The sequence below is a fragment of the Clupea harengus genome, chromosome 21 (genome assembly GCF_900700415.2).
Source record: "Clupea harengus chromosome 21, Ch_v2.0.2, whole genome shotgun sequence".
NCBI classification, from domain to species: domain Eukaryota; kingdom Metazoa; phylum Chordata; class Actinopteri; order Clupeiformes; family Clupeidae; genus Clupea; species Clupea harengus.
Genome location: NC_045172.1, coordinates 13,787,186 through 13,811,562, shown reverse-complemented (window position 1 = coordinate 13,811,562; position 24,377 = coordinate 13,787,186). Strand labels below are relative to the sequence as shown.

Below are 24,377 nucleotides of genomic sequence, written 5' to 3'. Positions count from 1 at the left end.
TGGTTTTGCCTTTTTTTTTTTTTGACGTTTATTACTGTTTTTTGGCTACATTCTCTACAATCCCAGCAGCATTTTAGACAGTCCGACTGTTTCTGAAGGGGGGCTTGGGGGCAACAAGACAGGGGAGTCTGCTTCTGCCAGAGCATAAAACCAAAAAAACAAAAAAACTTAAGACAGGCAGACCCCTTATGCTCTCACCAGGAACACTATTGGAACATTATCCCTTTGAAGAAATACATCCACTCATCAATTTATTCATTCATCCTTTTATTCCTCCCTCCCTCCCCTCCCCAGCCCAACCCAGCCTTTCATCCATCCACATCACTTCATTCATTCACTCATTCATTCGCACAACTGGTTCTATTTTTGTCCTTCATCCACTCATCTTTCATCGGTCCTTCCACTTGTTTGTGGGGTGTGGTGGCTGACTGTTTAGGCAGCCTCTGCATTGGTTCCAGTCCTAGCTGCAAGAGGGGGGGGGGGGGGGGGGGGTGTGGAGGTGGGCAAAGGTTGCCTAGCAACATGAGCATGAAGAAAGAAAGTCCAAGTGTGTAGAAGCTGTGGTGACACGAGTACTGGGGCGGGGTCCGGCCCACCAGTTGTCCAATCAGAACTCACCTCCAAAAAAAAAAAAAGACAGACATACACAGAGACAGACAAACACACAGACACACACACTCTCGCTCTCTCTCTCTCACACACACACACACACACTTCAGCTTTCTCCTCTGCATGCTGTGATATAGTAATTGAAATTATTACATTTACTTTTTTTTTTTTTTTTAACCAAACTGTACAGCTTGTACCTGAAGCCTGAAAGGCTTCTGAATTAAAATTAAAAGCAACATAGAATAGCAGCAAAACATCAAACCATCTCTGGAAAGAACAATAAAAAAAAAATATATCAAGAAAGAAAAATAAGTAAAAGTTATGGGTGTGTTAGTCCTGCACTGTTTAGTTCTGCTGACGAACACAGACATACTCTTCACTTCAAGAGAGATCAGAATTTCAACAGTCCTGCACCAACACTCACTCTGACACTCTTTCTCTTTCTCTTTCTCTTTCTCTCACACAGACACACACACACTGTGCAGGTGTGCCATACCCTACATTTGGTTAGGTTGTGTATTCTGCAGAGTGCTGCAGTCAGGGATGGCACACTTGCAGGTCTTTTGTGCGCACACACACACACACACACACACACACACACACACACACACACAGACCTCATCAGGGAGCCGCATGCGGTAGTGCCTCTGAGAATCCCGGCATTAAAGCTTCTCACTGCTGCCACGGCAGCTGTAACCATGGCGATAGCATTCCAGTCATGCCGACACGTGACTGTCCCTCCTACTAGCGGGTGTGGCATATCTCCAAGTCTACTTCAGCATTATTCTTTTTTTTCTGAATACATTTCAAATCTTTGTTTTCCACGCCCCTGCCCATCATATCTTCCAGCAACAGAGTGCAACTTGACAAGAGGAGAAGAAAAAAAAATAAAAAATAAATCATCAGCGGCCATGCCTGGTTATCACCACCTAGATGACCGCCAGTGTGCGGGTTGAGGGTGTGTCCTTGACAGGTCTCCCCCCCTTCCTCCTCCTCCTCCCTCGGACATCCAATCACATCTCAGGGATGGGGGTGGGGGGTGTGGTCAGAATACGTGTCAATCAGGTCGATCAGCCAATCCGGTATCTGCTCAGTACGAGATGATGCCCGACGAGGCAGGGTTTGAGGGCTGGGCCTGCAGGTTGCCTGACGAATTGGAGCGTCGCATGTGGGGCAGCAGGTAGGAGTCGCTGCAGAGCTGCTGCACGTCGAAACGATCCTCCTTCCTGTAGGCCAGGCAGCGCCGGATAAACGCCTGTGGTGGAGGAAGACGCGCAGACAGACAGACAGACAGACAGACAGACAGACAGACAGAGGGTTATAGGGTTGACCAGAAGTGAAATTCATTAGTACGAGTTATGGTTTCAGACACATTCCCATGAAGTCTGCGAGTTTGTGCATATGTGTGTGTGTGTGTGTGTGTGTGTGTGCATGAAGCTGACCTTGGCTTCGTTGCTGGCGACGGGTTTGACAGGGAACTGCACCTCAGTGGCTTTGAGGATGGTGTTCTCCTGCAGGATGTCCTGCTGAGACTGGTTATGTCCAAACGGCTGCACACACACACAAGAAACCGGGTGAGTGTGTGTAGAAGATGGAGTTTTCCTACAAAGATGTTTTGCTGTGTGTGTCGGATTGTATGTGTGTTGGTATTACCTTGCGGCCATACAGACACTGGAAGAAGATGACTCCCACAGACCACACGTCTACTTTATTGGAGATCTTTGGAGGCTCCTTTCCCACCACAAAACACTCTGGAGGCAAGTACCTATAGATAAGAGAGCGCGGGCGGACACACACACACACACACACACACACACACACACACACACACACACACACACACACACACACACACACACACACACACACACACACACACACACACACACACACACACACACACACACACACACACCACATCAACAAATGCAGGCAGGCACACTACTACAGATAAAGGCAAACTTCCAGTTAAATGCCCTCTCAAACAGCCTATTTATATATTCATATGAGCTCAGAGGTTTTGGGGAAAATAAAACAGCAGATCGACACACTGCACCACACACAGCTATCAAACTCACCAGTAAGTTCCTGCCCCCTGGGACGTTAGGTCCATGCCGTCTACGCCGTAGTTGTCATCATCCATGATCTTGGATAGGCCAAAGTCTGTGATCTTAATCTCACCACAGGCTGTCCCATCCACCAGCAGGATGTTACCTACCACACACACAGTATTCTTTACTGTTCAATTCATACGCCAGATAGCAGACATCCTACTGCAGAGTGAACCCTTCATCATAATGGCATTTGCAATACAGTACAAACACTAATACATTAACACAGATTCACCAGACTGGGAGGCTGTGGTGTGATGTTTTGCGCCCTTGACTAGAGGTCAATCTGTGTGCGTGTTCTTGTGCAGGTGTGTGCATGCGTTAGTGAGCACAAGCAGGTCATTACGCGTATGTGTCTGTGCATACCTGGAATGAGATTAAACGTGTGTGTGTGTGTGTGTGTGTGTGTTTAACTGGCTTAAGGCAATTTTGTGTGTGTGTGTGTGTGTGTGTGTGTGTGTGTGTGTGTGTGAGTGAGTGAGAGAGACAGACAGAACAATAGTGTGTGGGAGAGAGCGAGCGAGCGAGCGAGCGAGCGCGCATGCAAGTACCTGGCTTGAGGTCATAGTGGATGATGGGTGGTTTGATCTCGTTGAGGTACTTAAGTGCGTTGACGATCTGCATGACGATGGAGCGCGCCTCCTTCTCCGACATCAGCTTGTGCTGCTTCAGGTAGAAGTCCAGATCGTTCCCCTCGCAGAACTCAAGAACCGTGCAGAACCTGACCCCATGAAAACCAATCCCACAACCATGAGAAAAGAAACATGCGTTTATGTCTGTGTGTGCGTGTTGTGTATGTTTTCAGGACCGGTTCCAAGTGCACACATCTGTGTGTTAGTTAAGGAAACAGAGGGGGCTGACACTCACGTGTCTGTATCCAGGGAGAAGTAGTCGTACAGTTTGACTATTCTGGGATGGTCCAGCTGCTTATGGATCCTGTATTCCCGACAGGCGTGTCTACAGAGTCAAGGCAAGTGGGCAGGTGTTTACCACAGACTGTAAAGAATAACTGGCAAAACAGTAGGGGAGAGAGCTAGAGCAAGAGACAGAGAGACAGAGGCATACATACTTGTGATAGTTCTCCTTCTTCTCCTCCCTCCAGTTCTTGTTGAGCTGGTGGATTTTGACTGCAGCATAGCGCTGCTCAAACAGGTCAAACGCCTAAGAGAGAGAGAAGATGGGGAAAAAAAAAAAAAAAAAAAAAAATGTCATGTCAAAGATGGAGAGAAATAGGGTAGGTGACATGATGTGAAGTTGCTGTGTAAGCGTGAGACAGACATTAATAAAGGTAAAGCGGGACCCTAGTCTATAAAACTGAGTAGCTCAGTACAGTGTGAGTGTGAGTGTGAGTGTGTGTGTGTGTGTGTGTGTGTGTAGGGTCCTCTCTCACCTTGTAAACTTCACTGAAGCCTCCTCGGCCCAGCAGGTGCAGCAGCAGGTAGCGCTCATTCAGAGTGGGGTGGTCTTTGAACCTGTCAACCACACACGCACACACATGCAAGTATTAGTTTAGGAATAGGCTTAAAAGTGTGAGAGGACTGACCAGTAAACCTCCCTGTGTGTGTGTGTGTGTGTGTGTGTTTGGGACTTAGGGAAAAGGAATACATACTGTATACATTTCTGGGTGTGTGCGTGTTTTCCTTTGTGAGTCTGGGTGAGGTAAAACGACTATATTTAATGTATACAGTGTGTGTGTGTGTGTCTACACACTCACTGGGAGCTGTCCTCATTGTTGATCCTCTTCAACTCTCGGATGTGGAGGTTCCGCACACGCTCTAGCCGCTCCAGTTCCACCTGGATCTCAGCCTCCTCCTGACACACACACACACACACACACACACACACACACACACACACACACACACACACACACACACACACACACACACACACACACACACACACACACACACACACACACACACACACACACACACACACACACACACACACACACACACACACACACACACACACAGGAGAGAGGCCGAAAAAGCACAAGAGAGAAATTAAGGGGGAGAAAAAAAAGTGGGAGGAGAGAGCAGAGAATGAGAGATCGAAAAACAGAACGCGAGAGAGAGAGAGAGAGAGAGAGAACTGTTAGCATGTTATCCCTGTCAGGAACACAGTGTTCCTTAAAACCCCTTCTTTTGCCTGGCTGGACCTGTGTCTGACGTTCACGCTCGACTGAACCCATTCTCACGGGACCATAACGCAGACGGCAAGATTAGGATCAAGAACTCCACGCTGGGACTACCAGTACACTGCTATGGTTGTATGGTTCCTCTGGGAATGCTGCCAGAACAAACATTCTAGAACATAGATGGAATGGAGACCATCCCAGGCCAAAGGCCATCTGTTGGAATACTGATAAACTTCCTGATGAATAGCAGAGGGTCTACGTGTATGTGACAGTGTGGGGTGTGTGTGTGTGTGTGTGTGTTTCTAACCTTCTTGAGATGGCCGAGCCTCAGTTTGAAGATCTCTTCTTGCTCGTGGTATTCTGCTAGAGTCAACCTGTGACACACACATATAGGGGAATAGGATTTTAAACAGATTTCAAGTTCGTGTGTGTGTGTGAGATTTCATATAGTCCAAGCTTGAGCAGTCTGGTTTATCCATCAAGAGTTGCTCTGCTTTCTGAGCCATTGTGTACCCGTGTGTGCATATACTTTTTATGGGTCCATGGGGGTGTGTGTGTATGTATGTATACTCACAGCGTGGGCAGGGTGGGTTTGAGGAAGGGGTCGTTGTCAGCTCCGTTGACGGCTTTGGTTTTCCTCTGCTTGACCTCGCTGGAGGGGGAGGGGCTCTGGGAGGGGTTGGAGCTGGGGGGTTTGCGCTTGGCCAGCAGCTTCCTCTGCCTCTCGATGTCCTCCCTCTGCTGGTTCACCCACTCCTGCTGCCTGCAACACACACACACACACACACACACACACACACACACACACACACACACACACACACACACACACACACACACACACACACACACACACACACACACCTGTTAGATACCACATCAAACACACATGCAAATTCTACTACAAATATATGCCACACACCCACACAATCAAACCATATCACTTCAAATAAATATGCAGACACATACAAGCACATCAAGCTCTGATCTTAGGTTATTTATTCTATTTCTATAATAAATTATTATTATTATTATTATATTATTACTAGGGGTGTGAATATAAACCATTTTTGATATTTGAATATTCAACAGTGTCTAGAAACTGTCAGTATTACTGCAGAAACTACAGTATTGTATGGCTACAGTAAATGGCAAATGTATTGCAAAGGCAATAAAACCTTTCCTTGTGAGTGTGTGTAGCGCCATCTCACTTGACAAATGAATGCCAAAACTACTGCGAGTGTCCATACCATCTCTCAAAAGAACACTGTATTTATTTGAAGTGAGTATTTCCTAAAGTATCCCATGTTTTTGCAAACTTCACATGACTCATGTACGCGATAGGGGTTGCACAGAGCACTCCCGCTCTTGAGCAGTTTCCGTTAATCCTTGAGGTTCTGCATTAACATTGAGTACTCTTGCGTAGTTTTGGGGTTTGTTTTTTGTATTCAAGTTTGAGCCCTTGGTAAATAACAGGTATGAACACTGAACAAGTGTTTTTTTTTTCCCAATGGCCAGAAACTAGGTGACCCATCAGTCATTTTAAATGCAAATTGTACACTTCGCAGACGTACCGTTGGGTGAGGTGGGATACAAAGCGGTAATGTTATATTCTGCCATGCCTAATTCACCTGTTCTATCTCAAAACACGTAGTTCTTCATTGTTGCATTTCACTCTGCAGATTTAGTTTCCCAACTATCGTTGAGATTAAAAAACAAAAACACAGCTTCACAACACAGCTTCACAAATAAATGTTGTCAATATGTTATTTGAAGATAAATGCAAGCAAAGATGACTAATTTCATGTTTAAGTCGGTTCGTCTTACTAATAATGTCATGGATTCACCAAATTAACCAAAAACATTGGTCGCTTTATTTGAATACGATAGGAACACCAGGGTGAAACACCCACTTCAGGGACTGAATTTTCTACACTGAGCTACTGCAGAATGTTGGCAATAATGTTCGTAGAATGTCGCTGATATAATCAATACCTCACCATTGAGTAAAGTAAGACCAAGTGTCATCTTCACATCATTAATGTCAGCCCGACCCCACCCCCCTCGAGTACTCGAGAACTCAATTTTATTTTAGTCAAGGAAAACTCTATAGGATCTCCTAGTACATAACAACTGAATAGGGATATTAGCATTCTAATAATTGTGTTGCAGACCCTTAATTATTACTTTAAATGACTGCATTATTTTACTGCTATTTCAATTGCAAATGTTTGTGTACCTACTCTTTACTTGACACGATTTCAGAAGGCCTAAGCAACAGTTTATTGCTCAGTAAAAGTGTGTGTGTGTGTGTGTGTGTGTGTGCGCTTACTTGACGAGGTTCTGGAAGGCATAGCCATCAGTCCACTGCTCAGTGTAGGACGCCCCGTGTCTGACGGTGGTGAAGTGACCTAGACGCAACCGGTCCTGCATGCTCTTCTCCCGACACGACTGCTTCTCCTGTGTGCTCTGACACACACACACACACACACACACACACACACACACACACACACCCATCATCATCACTGTTGTCATGACCACCATCATTAACTCCATGGGCATTTTCAAGACTACCATCATCCCAACCTGTTTCAATACAGCAGACATCATAACCATATTAACCACCAATCTGATAGTCACCACCACCGTAATCACAATTAATATTGTGGTTGTAATCAATACACTATCAACTACATCATCATCAGCATCATTACATTCAACTTAACTACTCGTGACCAAAGTAGTCCTTATCTACACACACACACCATTCTCTCTCTTACATACACACAGACACACCAATCTCTCTCTTACATACACACTCAATTCTCCTTTCTTTCTCATTGTCTTTCTGAAAATCGACAGCTACAGCTGCCTGCCTGCCACACACACATACTACTCTCATAGACCTATTTTCCCATCCATAAAGCAAGATGGCCACCACAGAGCATGCTCTCCAAGTGTGTGTGGAAACGCGTAGCCACTTCCTGTGGAGTGTTACCTTCTCGATGAGCAGCTTCTTACTCATGGTGATACACTTGTTCAGGCGCTCCTTGTACTTTTCCAGAAGCTTCTGCTGTTCGTCTATCTGTCTCCTGAGGTCACAGTTTGCCTGGGTGGGAAAGTTTGTGTTTGCAAAAGACAAGGAATTTTCCACTCAATCGACATTCTGGTAATGAACTGTTTTTCCTCTACTTCTCTCTCTCCAATCTCTCCGCACACACACACAAACACACACAATCATTAACGGCTCTCACTTGTCAACAGCTTCGACTCAAGTCATTAGTCACTAATAGATAGAAGCACAACAGAACTAACACAAGATGCACTCCATCCAGACTAAAGCCTATGCATGTTAAGACTAAAGTCGCTGGCATCTGGTCTATTCTTTCAGCAGTTGTTCTCAAATAAGCACATATATATCATACTCCCTTTAGACACACCAGCAAACCGCACACCTACATGGCTTAAGAGCACGTTAACTTTATTTGATGTCTTAAATGGATATTTTTGCATTTAGGTAATAGTCAGTGGGATCAGTTATATTGATTTAAAAAAATAAATGTTATTGATGCATTCGTCACAACTGTCTTTCGCCTCAACACACTACCAATCCTCCTTTCTGTCTTTCATTCTCACACACACACACACACACACACACACACACACTTACCCTGAGCAGATCGTCTATCCTCCCCTCCTTCTTCTCCAGGTCCTGATTCTTGTTGCTCTCTAGAGTGGCCAGCTTCAGCAGAGTCAGATCAGTCTGAGAGTGGAGGAGACAGAGAGCGACAGAGACAATGTGGGAAGAATAAGCCAGTTAGTCACACGGACAGAGCGGTAGAGAAACAGGGGAATAGGAGTGACACGGACAAGGGGCGCACGCCAGAAAGAGTCAAAAAGGCTTAGTGGGAACCTTTTGTCATCTTGCAGCCTTAGGCTAAAATTGGTTCAATGAATCCCCCCCCTCTCATCAATCTACACTCAATACCCCATAATGACAAAGCAAAAAATAAGTTTTAGAACTTTTTGAAAATGTACTAAAAAGTGAATAAGTGAAATATCACAAGTATTCAGACTCTTTGCCAGGACAAATTTTGCTCAGGTGCCCTCCAATTCTCTTGATCATCTTTGAGATGTTTCTACACCTTGATTGGAGTCCGCCTGTGGTCAATTAAATTACAATTCAATTTAATTAGGATAAGGTCTCACAGCTGACACTGCACGAGGGCAAAAACCAAGCCATGAGGTCGACGGAACTGCTTCAGAGACAGGATTGTTTCGAGGCACAGATCTGGGGAAGGCTACAAAAAAGAAACTGCTGCACTAAAGTGGCCTCCATAATTCTTAAAAAGGAAAAAAAAAAACCTGCTGTTTGTCTGGCCAAACTGAGCAATCGGTGGAAAAAGGCCTTCGTAAGAGAGGTGACCAAGAACCCGATGGTCACTCTGGCTGAGCTCCAGAAATCCGGTGTGGAGATAGGAGCTTCCAGAAGGACAACCATCACTGCAACGCTTGCAATCTAGGCTTTATGTAAGAGTGGCCAGACAGAAGCCTCTCATCAGTGAAGGACACAGGAATATGCAGCCAAAAAAAAAAAGCACCTAAAGGATTCTCAGACTAACAAAAACATTTTTTCTGGTATGATGAAACCAAGACAGAACCTTTTGGCCTCAATTCTAAGCATCATGTACACATCATAGAGCCCTGACCTGACCCAATCAAACAGCTCTGGACAGACCTGAAAATGGCTGTCCATCAACAGCCCCCATACAACCTGACAGAGCTTGAGAGAATCTGCAGAGGAGAAAATCCCCAAATCCAGGTGTGCAAAGCTTGTCGCGTCATACCCAAGAAGACTCAAGGCTATAATCACTGTGTGTGTGTGTGTGTGTGTGTGTGTGTGTGTGTGTTAGTGAGAGTGAGGGTCGGGGTGTGTGTGTGTGTGTGTGTGCAAAGCCTGTCGCGTCATACCCAAGAAGACTCAAGGCTATAATCACTCCCAAGGGTGCTTCAACTAAGTACTGAGAAAAGGGTTTGAATACTTATGTCAATGTGATTTTAGTTTTTCCTTTAGTAACTTTACAAAAATCTCTAGAATCCTGTTCTCGCTTTGTCATTATGGGGTATTGGGTGCAGATTGAGGAGGGGAAAATATGGATTTAAAGGATTTTAGCATAAGGCTGCAACAGAACAAAATGTGAAGGAGTCCTTCATAGTCCTTCTGAATACTTTCTCAATGCACCATACATGGAGGAAAATCAGAACCTATAGAATGATGTGTATGTTCCATTTTAAAGCCTTAGGATTTTGGGATGTCAGACATGATCGGTCCGGCTGTGGAACTTTCAAGTGACCCTAGATAATTAGAAGAAGGGGGTGAAAAGACTTTTCTCCGATGTGCGACAGGCTTGTTTGCCAGGCTTGTTGGCCAATTACATCACAGCTAAGACTGGCCAACAGGCTTAGTGTCCGTCTCAAGTTTCAGGATTCAGAATGGATTTGGGATTTCATCGGATTTGGCATTTTTACACATCACCGCATCATTAAGCAGTAATCACAACAGATGTCAAAATGCAAATGGGAATTCACAAGACAACTGTTCTGAAATGACACAGCTGTCAGTTAGTCAGGGGTGAAGCAGAGAGCCCTGGTGATACACAAGCGTGCGTGTGTGTGTGTGTGTGTGTGTGTGTGTGTGTGTGTGTGTGAGAGAGAATGTGAGTGTGTGTTTGTGTGTTAGTGAGAGAGTGTGAGGATCAGTGTGTGTGTGTGAGTGTGTCTGTTAGTGAGAGGGTGTGAGGATCAGTGTGTGTGTGTGTGTGTGAGCGTCAGTGTGTGAGAGAGAGAGAGAGAGAGAGAGAGCGAGAGAGTGTGTGTGTGTGTTAGTTAGAGAGTGTGAGGGCCTGGGTGTGTGTGTGTGTTTGAGTCTCGACAGTCTCACCTGCATGCTCCTGCTGCTGAGCTGTTTGGGGTGCATCATGTGGTCCGTGGAGCACAGGCTGGTTGGAGAGGAGCTATTCTGTCTGATCTGAAAAAACACATTCACTTTCACCAGTCAGTGGGCCTCACAGAAAACTTAATTCATCATCATCATCATCATCGACTCCTCAAGAGGGTTACAAAACTGGTCTGAAGGAATCACAACTTCTGTAAACACCATTATCTGATTCACTGCTTGTTTTAAATAAAAAAAATTTTTTAAATGAATCTTCTCAAAACCACCCAGGAAAATGAAATCTAAACAAGCATTACGTAGGTGATGACGTAATGAAAGTTTAAATCAATGCCACTGTATGTGTGAATGAGTGTGTGTACATGCACGTGTGTGTGTGTGTGTCACTCACAATGATGCCAGGTGCTGAGTGGGAATGTGAGTTCAGTGGGGAGCGGAGTACTGGGGGAAGACCTCTCACTGGACTAGAGCCATTTCCCCCCTGAAACTAAACACACACACACAAAAAGATATGTATACAGCACAACACACTCAGGTCAGAACACAGTTCCGCGTAACGAACAGCCTAATCAAAACAATGACGTCGCTCTGTGCGTTTAATGTTTGCTTTTTCAACCAAGTGATAAGCATCCTTTGTCAGTCTCTGTGTGTGTGTGTGTGTGTGTGTGTGTGTGTGTGTGTGTGTGTGTGTGTGTGTGTGTGTGTGTGCGTGCGCATTGTCGTTCATTTGAATTCAAATAGATCCTACTGGAAAGGGTTGTATCCACAACCAAAGTAGATTCTAAACAACCTCATTCGTCACCCTGGCCACACTTCACTTACATCAAAATAGTCACTGATTTTGGGCCCTCCTCTCGCAGATGACTTCCCTAAAAAAGGGAACAGAGACAGACTGTGATTCACAAAGAAAAAAAAAAAAACCCTGGTGAACCAGACTGAGTGGGAAAAAAAAAAGTCCCACTTCCCATGACCATATAGGTAGAGGGTGATCTCGCTCACCTTGGTTGCTCTCGGACTGGTTGTCGGCTTTCCTCTTCCTGCCTCTGGAGGTTTCTGAGTGCTTCTTTTCAGGAGTCTACGCAACAGAAGAGAAATGTGATGAAGGACACAGCAACCGAGAAAAACCAGAACACACGGCGGCCCCTGACAAGCTGAATCAGACCAGACCAGGTTTTAGCTCGAGCAGTGGTTCCGCTAAGATAAATCTTTTCTTGCCCATGCCAGCACAGTTTTTGGAAGGCTGCAGTCACTCCAAAAAATAAGGCGAAGTGATGGGGACAGGTATAACACAACAGACAGACAGAGACAGACACACACACACACACACACACACACACACACACACACACACGAGTGCAATGTGTTTCATGCGTAGTGGAAAGAATGTTCTATGCGGAGACAAAACAGAGGCTGGGCACAGCCTGAGGAAGCAAAACCTCTCGGAACACACAACCTGGCACATCAGCCAAAGTAAACACACACAGACACGTCATACACACATATACACATGCATAAACCAATGAAAACAGATCTACCCCATGCTCCAAAGTACGTACACACACACACACACACAATCTGTGTGCTATCTCTTCCAAAAGGAACATGATATGGATGTTCTTTTCCAGTGAGAGAAATGCCAAGCTGCTAACCTTCACTTTAGGCTGGGTTGAGCTATTGGCCTTTAACAAAGACATGGTTAACTACTTTGCCTAAATTGTCTGTGAAGGCTTTTATTTATCAGATCATGCATTCAAGCGTGCACGCACACACACAGTGTACATACCGAATATGCAGGTGAACCGCCCCTCTTCATATCAGAATTCTATAGAAGAAAGGATTTGACAATAAGGTACAAGACCACATCTTTAAACGTTCACATACATGTGAGTGTGTTTGTGAGTATATTTGTATAAGCCCAAGTTTTACCTCTGACTCCTTGTCGCTGGATGAGCCCAAACTGCCAAAGCTGTGATTGGAGCACTCATTGTTAGCCAAGCCCTAAAACAGACAAACAAGGAAACAGGTTATATAAACACTCAAAAGTGTTATAGGCAACATTTTTGCCCGTACCACACTGATGGAGACCTGACGAATCCCTATGCATTGGGAGCCGAACAGTGCATTACTATCAATACTATTACAATTAAACTATACATTTTAATCTATTAACTATAAAGACTCAGCCATCTGACCAAAATAAACCTATTCTTACGTTACCATAAAGACATTTGGCTTTGTAAGACTAGATTCATTTTGAACCGCTGATGAGAACTCCACTCCACTCAAAACTCTTTAAAATATCCACATAGAAGAAAAATAAATAAAAAAATACAGACCTTAAATCTTGAAAACAGATCAATATTTCTGTCTACTCTAACACATTTCTCCGCTCTCTCTGCACAGCACTTCCCAGTAGCTTAAGGTGCCGTCGGATTTTATTTTTATCGTCAGCTATGTCTTTCCGCATTTCGTGGCACAGTTGCCTACTGACTGTAAAATACTGAAATGTCTGTATACCTAGTTACAGAGGACAGCAGGCTGAAATGATTCCTATATGTAAGCTTTCTTATATGCCCATTTTTCTGTTGTTCTGTTGTATTGTTTATACATACAGATTGTTCATGAATGGAGACCATAGCGATAGACATAGCATAGGTTTGCGCCCGTCATCCAACATGGCCTTGACTGAGCTGTGTACCATCTATTATTCTATCTACAGAACATCCGCTTCCCTGTAATTAAATGTGCTGATGCTACATAGGCCAGTCATTACTTCTATAAATGTGGGCAACTTTACAGACAAAACACAAAAGAAAGGCAAACGTGAAGTTATTTATAAAAATAAAATGTAAATGTTGCTCGACAAGGAAAACAGGGGTTGCCAAAGTTGCGAGAAGTCACCATATTTGTCACTAGTCACTAGACAGGATTTTTAGTTTCTAGGGCAGGTGAAAAAGTCACTAAATCTTATGACACAGTCACCTCAAAACTGGCCATTGGGACAACATCTGAATATTCTTAGATTAACCATAAGAAATGTAGGTTACATGTATAACACAAGTGGCTTACTGACTCGGTACAAGTCTTGTAACCAGAAACCTGAAGGTAATCTCCCCTTAAATACATTTGCAAGTTTTTCATTCTATAAAATTAAACTGAAAAATGATAGTAAATGAAACTGTATGTTCTTAGGGGTTATACTAACATTGCTACAATAACTCCCTACTCTATCACAACATAGGTCTCACCTAGACAGATGCAAATGTGTGTGTAAAAACACAGAGGCCTATGTCCGGAGTACATTTTTTTTGATTGAACTTAAGATTTGATTAAAATCAAACCGATAAAACTGGATCTAGAAACAAAATTAAAAAGGAAAACCTGGAATCTGGCAATAAATAAAACAGATTTCAAAGGGCCCCTAGCTTGATCTGAGGGAGTGAGTGCATGTGCGTGTATGAGCATGTATGAGTGAGTGTGTATGCTCAAGTAAGTGTGCGTCGTACTTTTGCACCCAGGCTGGCACTGCCGGTGCTCCCCCCTGTGCTGCCGCCTCCTGCTGCTCCCATGAAGCGCGCCTCCAGCAGCTCCTGCCTCCGCGGGTCCAGCGACTGCAGCTCCTCCATCCCACCTGGAACCAGAGACCACATCAGACCAGCACACACACACACACACCACATCAGACCAGCACACACACACACACACACACACACACACACACACACAAGACCAGCACGCACACACCACATCAGACCAGCACGCACACACCACATCAGACCAGCACACACACACACACACACACACACCACATCAGACCAGCACACACACACATCAGACCAGCACACACACACACACACACACATTACATCAACTCCTTCCCAGCTCAAGACATCAATACTGTTACACAACAGCATCAGACTATTATAGACCAACACAGAACTATATCAGCCTGCATCAGCCCCTCCATCCTACATGGAACCACATCAGCCTACCATCGCAAAACACATATCTGAAAAACTTCCATCTCACCGAAACCCCACTTCAGTCCACCTTATGCTGTATCAATCTAGAGCAAATCAGACCACGTACAACTATTACAAACTCCATCAGCACTTCCTTCCAAGCCAGAAACAAGGGAGCTTTAGATGTACAGAAACACACCAACACAAAACTAATACAAACCAAATCTGCTGCTCTATTCCATCTGGAGTCACAAAGGCCTGTAAAGATGTAAGGTACAGGCCACACAATAGCACAGGTAGCATCAGACATGTACACACAAGACTCAATATTAACGGTTGCCCAGTTGCCTTCGGCAACCAAACTGAGACAAGTGACAACCATTTCATTACCCCTGGTTGCCTCTGGTGACAGCCCCATTTTCACTGTATTTTTTGTGATATTCATGAATGAAGTCAAATATATTTCTCAGTGATATCCGATGGTCGCTGAAGACCCACTGCACTGCATTTTGCACCTAATATTAGTAGGCTATTGTAATAAGATAGCTGTTCGATTCATGAGACTGATTCCGACTTGTCAAAACTGATGCATGCTGCTCAATGCAAACTTACAACTCACAACGTGTGTGTGTGTGTGTGTGTGTGTGTGTGTGTGTGTGTGTGTCGTATGCGTAATGCTTATTACAATATGTTTACTGCAGTATTTTGGATAATATCTTCAGTCAGTCTATGCGCTACAGCCATCTATAACAAACAACAGGTAAGTAACTTATAGCATGACAAAGGTAAGCAGCGTCTTAGCCTGTCCCATACATACAAAGTTCTTCTTTGATCCTACAAACTGTTATGTGAGCAATCAAACTGAAGCTTTTGTCGCTCACAAATGGATATGGTGAAATAAAATTCAAACGAGTCTTTCACATATGAAATCTGAAATAATGTCAGTTTTAAAAACAATCCGTAATCCATAATAAACTGCCACTCTCACTTAGCTGTCAATCACAGCGAAGTTCTGTTCCCACATGAAACAGCGTGTGACGGAATAGTGAGTGCTAACCTCCACGAGACGAGAGACAGTCAGCACTGACAGCAAAGACTTCTAGTATGGTGAGTAAAGTTCGAGCAATAATTCATGGCACAGTCATAGTTAAGGTCCCATGGTGCACCAATTAACCGTGCTCTCCTAGTTATCCAACTCTAGCTTAGGGAGCCAACTTAGCAGTTGCTAGGGTGTGTCAATATGAATTAGCAGCTAAGTTAAACTTGTGTATTTGGGGGACAAGCAGGAAAGCTGCACAGACACCCTGAGGATTTCTACCTTTTCATAATATAATTTATAAAGTCAAATTGTAAAGTTACATTGTATGCAAAGAATAATTGGTTTAAATCACTACTGTAGTACACATACACAGATCACACACACACACACACACACACACTTTATTCACACCGCAGAATAAAGGCAGATAATCATGGCGGATAATCATGGCAACCATTTAGTTGATTTGGCAACCAAAAGTTCATGAGCCCTGACCCACAGCATCATATGAGGCTTCTACACTGTAAAAACACCAGAGACCAATAAGCCACAGGTCGTAAAGCCAGACAAGAAGGGCAGAGACCAAACAAATTTTACAAAAATGTTTTACACCGAGAGAGGAACCACCTTAGACTAAATAAGACTGCATCCTGACATTAGCAGACAACCCTATAGAAAAGGCTACCTCTACACATAGAAACTAGTTACACTGCGCTAAGCAGGTAAGCCAGAAGCCTGCAATCAAGAAGGATAAAAAAACAGACACGAGCCACTCCTGTTAAACCGACAAGTTAAGAGTCTTATTAACACCGGCTAGAGGAACCGGCCCCTGATAAATAATTACTTTTGTCAATTCAATGACTGTCTGTTACACCATTTAAAGCGGTGGATCTTAACAGGCATATAAAAGAGGTTCTACTCAACTGCCTGAGACCGTTAAATCTACAAGCAGTGTAACAAGGTCAACAGGTGCTGCTTCTTGTCAGCTTCATCCAGTGTGTGTGTGTGTGTGTGTGTGTGTGTGTGTGTTGATGCACATGCACTACTAAGAACACAATACTCTCAGTATCGTACTCACAGCAAAAGACTCACAGAATAGAGAGAGAATAGGAGGGTAAAAAACGACCTAACTTTGGCAGCCATTTTGACTGAGGGTGTCTGTATAAGTCAGACAGGCCATCCCTAAGCCATTACAAGACACCATTTAGGAGAGGGATGTTCATGAAATCCTCATCAATGCAGAATTAAACTATAAAAGATACCATAGCTTCAAGATAGCCCACCACTTCATTACATCCTCAGCCAAGCAGGACTCCCAGACAAACCCCTCGAGCCTATAGGCTAGCCTATATCATGTGACTATATCATGTGAAAAACAAATGTGTGTGTGTCCCTTAGAGCACTTGTGTCTGTGTGGGTTGGAGAAAATGTCTTCCGATATCTTCTAATGCACTAGGTTGTAAGTGTGGGGGAGTGTGCTACAACGTCGGACACATTAAAAACCCTTGGTTAATCCAACTGTCTCTCTCTCACAGAGAGACACAGACAGGCAGTCAGACCCACACAAACACAGCCCTCTGTGCTGTCTGCAGTGTCTCATTCCCCTGAATTGCACAACACTGGTCTCTTTCCTCTCTGAAGCTTGTGTGGAGTTTCACACGTCAGGATTGGTGACGACCCTACCAGCCCAAGAACCTGGCCACACCTGACTGCTGTAGCTGCTGTACCCATCACTACACTCATCAACTGGCCAAGACATCAAGATAACTCACCCAGACACAGGCGAATGTAGACAGTGTGTGTGTGTGTGTGTGTGTGTGTGGGCACACACACACCCACACTAGGTCTGCAACAGTTACCCCACTTAATAGAATAAAATCAACTGTGTCAATTAGTTGGTTAGGTCATTATTAAGCATGTTGTTGCACACATTAACTAGCTCAGACACAGAAACAGAGGTCATTTCTAGATCTGTGTAGGCTAGTAGCTAGAGTACGTCACATTCCTGTAATGATAGATGATAGATGTCAGGAGAAACATCAGCATGATTGAAAACCTTGGAGCATTTCACCAAACCCTGGCGCCTGCTAAGAGGGTCATCCACTTCATTGCAATGATGCAGTGATGTCCGGAATGGGCTCTATACAGGTATTTTAAAAGGGAACATGTCAGCTCTGCAGAAGGAGCCTTGACTAACTTTAGTTCAAAACCAAATGAAGTATGATTAGCAATACAATGAGCCACAACTGCTTGCACAACATACTAAAATGCAGGAATTTCTACCAAAATTACGAGATTCAACTTCATATCTTGTTTGTTACTAAGTCCCTGTTTACACTTGGTTTTAAAATGCGTCTTTGGCAATTGGATCACAAGTGGACAGCCGAGACTCCTGTGTCTATCACGCATCTCCCAAGGTGTCCAGCTTACAACTTGTGTTCAGATTTCATTACTGCCTACATCACATTGTCCTGTTATGTCGTTGTCAGGGATGCATCAGGACACATTAGCGGTTACCCTACAAATGATATGTGGTCAAATGAGTCCCAAACCACCTAGGCAAGTGGTTTGAGTTATCGGATCACAATGCGTCTTGGTGGTTGTTTGCACTTGTATTTAGAGCTGTCCACTTGATCCGATCGCCCAAGACAAACCCAAGTGTAAACAGCGTCTAATTCATTATGTTAGTGTATTTAGCCTAAACTTTCAATTTTGGTTCATATAACCTGAAAACTATCAAACGAAAAACAAGTTGCTTACTCTACTGAATACGCTATATCTCCAGCAACACTAAACGCATGCAGATAATTAACGACAGGAAAGCAGGAACAAACAGCTTTCGTCTCATCACAGATGATCAGTGTAAATCTTGTGATTATGAACCTACGAGGTTTGTTGAACAGTTTGTTTTATTATACCCTGTGCTCAATATCGAAGTGCCACCAGTGTTTCCCCAAGGATATTTTTCAGCAGCAGTGTGGTTGTGTGCACGTCCACCAGCCCACAGCACTGGACGTTCTCATGTGCTTGTATGGTCTCGTGCTGGGACATAAGTGATGTGAATGTGATACTGATAAGTCCATTAAAATGTTGCACTAAACCATAAAGAGTGGTTTGAAAACAATGTTTTTCATACTCCTTTTAATGAATTCATCAATTCATGTATATCGTGTTTTACGATTTGTTTAAAACATCTGTTTAACGGAAAAAAGCATGGTTAGAGCATAAAACTATGCAACTAATTGTTTAAATAAAAAATATAACCAACAGTATAATCGATGATCAAAATAGTTGTTAGTTGCCGCTCTAACACACCATGTAGCCTAGAGAACATGCCTCAGGGCTTTCCAGACTGTGGGTCATGAATGTGAAGTTCCGGAGGGTGTGTGGTCTATTTTTCTTTCATGAGGCTAATATTTTTCAATGAAACACAAAACTCAGCAGCTCAATGACACAATGAAGCAACGTCATCATTACTTCATGAATTCCACACCAGGCAATCACAATGAACGAAGTCCAGAGATGGTGTACATCTCCATCACCAAACTATTTGTAGTGTTAGAAGTTGTTTGAACCTGGATTCCGATCGCAGAACAGTGACAAAGAGACGAGCCTGCAAATATGACAAACTACGTCAAATATCGTTTGTAAAGCAGTCAAATAAAGTTTTAGAATATGTAAAACAGTCAAACATCGTTTCAGAGTATGTAAAAGTCAAATAACGTTTTAGAGTATGTAGAACAGTCAAATATCGTTTTAGAGTATGTAAAACAGTCAAATAACGTTTTATAGTATGTAAAACCAAGGAAGAAAAGCTAAGGTACCCTCTGTGCCTTGCCATATTATCCAGCAAAAACTACAAAGCCCAACAACTTAAAACATTTCCACATGTTGCTTGTGGAGTTTGCAATTTGTTTTCCCTTGTGTGACTGGGTGTAATGAATTATTACCAGCAAAAACACTTCAAAAGAACAACAATTGTCACTAAGCAACTAGTCAGTCAGTAATGTCACACATTATCGTTCATTTACAAGTATGTCAAGTGTGCACATGAACATATTGTTCATGTAAATTTGTGATCATCAGATTTGGGTCTTGCCAGAAAATATCCACAGAGTTGCAAACTGCCATGCTGAAAACCAGAGGTACATTCTACAAGCGTACCCAAAATAAGCGCGCGCAATTTAACACAGATGCAACACTGGCTAATCAAAAACATATCAAATGACCTTTGACACTGCCAACAGTGTTTGGATCTTCAACTTACCCCAGGATTGGTCTCTTTGGTCTCTTTATGGCACAAATGTGGCCATACCTAAACAGGGGACAGAGACAGGGGACACAACTGCAGTGTCTCCACCTATGTTATATAGAACTGTTTAGCCTGAAGTGCAAAATCTGTTTCCTGCTGAAAGTCTGCTGACTATAAAGGCTTGAATGACAGGGGAAAAACAAAACACTGACCTTAGACCCCGTGAGGGGGGGGGGGGGGGGTATGAACACAAGAGGTGGAAACTTTTCCACTGATCCATTCACTGATTCTGCAACCTGTTGTACAATTAAGTCTCTGAGATTAAAAAAAAATGGGACTACTTACATCTGTTGACATTCCCATGTTTTACACATGCATGTAGACCCCATGTACACAGCCTCCAAACACAACCAGGCCTACATGACAACAATTCGGATTGGAAAGTATTCCTCTTAAGCCACAATTTACATGATCGATATAAGAAGATGGACACCCTACAGTAACACATCTAGATGACACATCTCCTGTTTGTCGCAGATGACACGTCACCCACACGTGACTCCTCCACACAGTGGAGGGTAAGGTTGACGTGTGTGTACACATTCATCTGTTAAACTTTCAGAAACGTGGGACTGCATGCCTCTGCATGCAGCAAAGCAGACTGGCATCACTACCATCCCTCAGGAGGCGTCGTACCATATCTGGCAACCCAAAAAGGAGGCGGAAACTCTACCCCAAGATGGAGGACGACAGGAACGCATGAAGGTCACAAGGGCAGGGGAGAGGCTCAGCATGGACGCAAGAGTCCATCTGACACCACACACTCACTCACACAAACATACACAAATCTGCATCATGGCCGACCATGTGTCTGTAAAATGGATGGCCGTCCCGCAGCCTAGCAGAGGCAAGCATTTGGAAGAGATAACGGGAGAGCCGGTAATCGCAAACACCCACAGAACAAGCAGTCCTCTGACAGATACAAAACAACCAACACCAACAACTGCCGCATAGGGGGAGAGAGATAGAGAGAAGAAGAGAGAGAGTAACATCCCTTGGCACGATTAGGAATGAATAGAATGGCAGCGAGAAGGCAGGGATGACAAAAGACATGAGACAGGGAAAGAGAGAGAGAGAGAGAGAGAGATCTAGGCATCCCTCTAAGCACACACTTCCTCATCAGCCATCTCCTGCTATCATCAGCTGGCAGGCTGCAAAGCCTTGTGGGATAGCCAGCGTGAGGAAATGGCAGCTGGTACTGGCTAAGGTTGCATCAGGACAGACCAGCACAAGGTAGCAATTCACTTTCACCCAGGAGAAGATGTACATCCTAGTATTATTTAGTTGTATTACTACTACTACTACTACTACTACTACTACTATAAGCAACTGCGTAAGTACATTTGGGAACAACTGCATAAAATCTATAGCCTGTCAGCTGCAGTTGAATCTAAAGTTGAATAGGAAGGTATTCACAGAACATATGAATCTCTGTTTATTGGAAGAGTATTTTTTCCTCTGAAATTCTCTGGGTTATTCTCCCTCACACACAGGCACACACACACACACACACACACACACATATATCAGTGGGATTGTGCATCAATTAGTCCAGAATTTTCTGTCAGTCGCCAAGTCACAGCCCCTGCATAGACAGGTGGGTCAACCCTTAGAAAGAGAGATGACATTTCGGATGAAAGCTGCTGTGTATGTGTGTGGAATTCAGTTCAGTACAAATCAGAGGTTTGTTCAGCTAGTAGACATTGTGCTGACTTGCCTTTGTTTTACAGTTCATAAAACGTTCTTGCACCATTCACCAAGTATGATGACTCACTCAATTCTTAGATAGACGTCAGGGCAAGGTGCCAGCCCAAGCATTATCTTGGAATGTCGGACTGAAGTTTTCAGTGACATTAACAAAACGATAGAACGCAGTCACATTCATTCATTCACAGTAAGACATTCAGCGATCAGGGATATTTCAGTCGGCCAACTCAAAAAAAATGTCCAGACTCCACAATGTCCAGAACCTTAAGACATACAGCATTTGGCAGGTATGTTGGCAAAGGGGTGGTTGCACTTGTTCTTTAATGACTTTGTCTTAGGTAGCCTATTCTAACTTAGCCAGTTCACCACCTATGCATTGTTATACACTTCACAAAAAACTGCACTCAGTTGTGGTGCTTTAGTGACCTCCTTTTAGCCCATAGCAAAGTTGATTCGCAAGTGAAATCGTCAGCTAATTGTGGAAGTGTTCCGAAAGAAATCAGACGACTGCCCACCACCTGCAGGTGTAAACTACTAGATTGACAACTGATAGAAATAAGGCAATTAGAGCGTTAACACCACGTCCTACACCATCACAAGGTGACGGAAGTTGACGGATCCGCTTCCATTTTAACATTTCCTACAAACAACAATGCAGAAGACCTGCGTCCACGAACTTGCAGTCCAGAGACCTGTTCTCTGAAGTATCAGAGAGAGCACGGCGGCTCCTCACTTACCAAATTGCATTCTGTCCTTTCTGACGATAATACTGCATCGACTACTAATGTCAAACTACATAAGACATGAACTACGTTACACCAACATGTGTGTTAGACAGCTTTGAAAGACCACAAAGTGAGACTGTTCACATAGCTACAAGCTGTTTTTAGGTTGCTAGCACACATACCGATAACCAAATCGCGGACCAAGTTAATCTTATTGACGCCTGTCACTGTTTCATGAGTATTCAACAAAACGAGACCATCAAGATACATTCATGACAATGGAGACGTTATACACGTTACATCGACCAATTATTTGTAATCCGTAACGGGATTTTTTGATGGGGAGGTCATCGTGTTAGCGAAACTAGCTACGCTAGATGGTGCCTTTCTACGCTGACCACCAATCACTTGGCCTGTGACTAGGCTAGCTGAATATCATGTGTTATTTCTACGAAAATAGAAACATATCTCACCAAAGACTTCACAATTTCTAAAAAGCAGACTTCAACGTCAAACAAGTCGTTGGCATACCTTCCCTGGCCTTCACCGGTGCAGAGATATTTTGTTGAGAAACCAAGCCCGGTGCTTGAGATGAGAACTGGGACCAAGATGGCGGTCCCTCCAAACTTCCACTGCTGCCGCCGCTACTTTGGACACTCATCAAGCCACTTTCCACATCGGGAAAGAGTACTCACACAGGCAACGACGACACGGAATCGTTTAGAACCCCCCAACTCTGTCATCGTCCAACCATCAAGTCATAATCTGAGTTTGACGTTCCTTCTGTCCTTTTTTAAAATTACATTTTTATCATGATCTCCTCGCTACCTCTGCAGTGCGTCTTCAAGTGGCCCGTAAGCGTGTATGAAGTAACCTTTACAACTGGCGTCACTGTTCGCATCGCTGCTGCAAACATTATCGCGAGGTCCGCGCACCTAGCACAAAGTGCCACCGAGGAGATGAGAAAACAAAGGAGGCGGCCACCCAAAAATGCCAGAAAACGCTTACTCACAGATCAACGCCATATTTGAGCACTATTTTAAAATAATTTTAAGAATTCTTATTTGTGTATTTACTCCTCAACTGTATTGAAATGTCTGTCATTTATAATGAATCAATAGTTCAGCACAGTTTGAGCAGAGTTTATTTATTTATTCTATGATAACAAAACGACATCCTTTTTTCACCTCTGTGTATTTAATAGCCTACATAGGTCATTGACTTGAAGCCTAGAACAAACGGTAAATCGGTCAGATATTTTGGATACTTGTTGTTGGACTATTATGTTTGCACTTTAGGCTATAATTTAAGATGCCTAACTGTTGACATGTTTATTTGACGCTTGCCTGTCGATTTAGCCTTTCCACAATTCCCACACTGATTATCAGTGACGCAATTAACCCCTGACTAGGGCTGGCCTTAGACATTGAGCAATCTTTCAATCACGTGTGTATGTATAATTATTTGACATTTTTGCCAATCCTCTGTCAGACCTCTACAAAAAAAAGTTAACAAAAGCTGTGTGTGTCTGTGTGTGTGTGTGTGTGCGCGAGTGAGGATATGGATGATTCAAGACCATAGCAATTTTCTTACACTAGGATGCACTTCCATATTATCCCCGCCCCTTGTTTTGCTGCTCCCACAGCTGGCCATTTGTGGCTCATTGACATGACTGCCATGGCTCTCCCATGAAAAGAAGCAGCCAGGCTGTTTCTCCCTCAGTATAAGCTTGTCTATTCAGCGCAGCCGGGTCCTCTGCCGTGGCCATTGTCTCTGCCATGCAAGCTTCCACAGCACGTCAAAGTACTATTCA

The 24,377-nt window shown here is 43.7% G+C and overlaps 1 protein-coding gene across 2 annotated transcripts; it reads right to left on the bottom strand.

The window, feature by feature from the left end:
• On the bottom strand, nt 1–23,516 carry tlk1b (tousled-like kinase 1b). 2 transcript variants are annotated; one of them, XM_031558872.2, is made up of 22 exons: nt 23,096–23,516; nt 14,326–14,450; nt 12,746–12,817; nt 12,603–12,641; nt 11,819–11,894; nt 11,642–11,688; nt 11,211–11,306; nt 10,808–10,894; nt 8,537–8,629; nt 7,865–7,975; nt 7,196–7,332; nt 5,438–5,626; nt 5,171–5,237; nt 4,435–4,532; nt 4,111–4,192; nt 3,790–3,881; nt 3,588–3,677; nt 3,272–3,441; nt 2,688–2,823; nt 2,263–2,374; nt 2,052–2,159; nt 1–1,864 (listed from the first exon to the last, which is right to left on the bottom strand). In XM_031558872.2, exons 1-22 carry the CDS (start codon nt 23,223–23,225, stop codon nt 1,700–1,702), a joined length of 2,322 nt encoding a protein of 773 aa, XP_031414732.1. In that variant the 5' UTR covers nt 23,226–23,516; the 3' UTR covers nt 1–1,699. The 2 variants fall into 2 exon arrangements, with proteins under 2 accessions (XP_031414732.1, XP_031414733.1); XM_031558873.2 differs by having other exon boundaries at nt 23,038–23,103.
• Between the last annotated feature and the right edge of the window lie 861 nt (nt 23,517–24,377).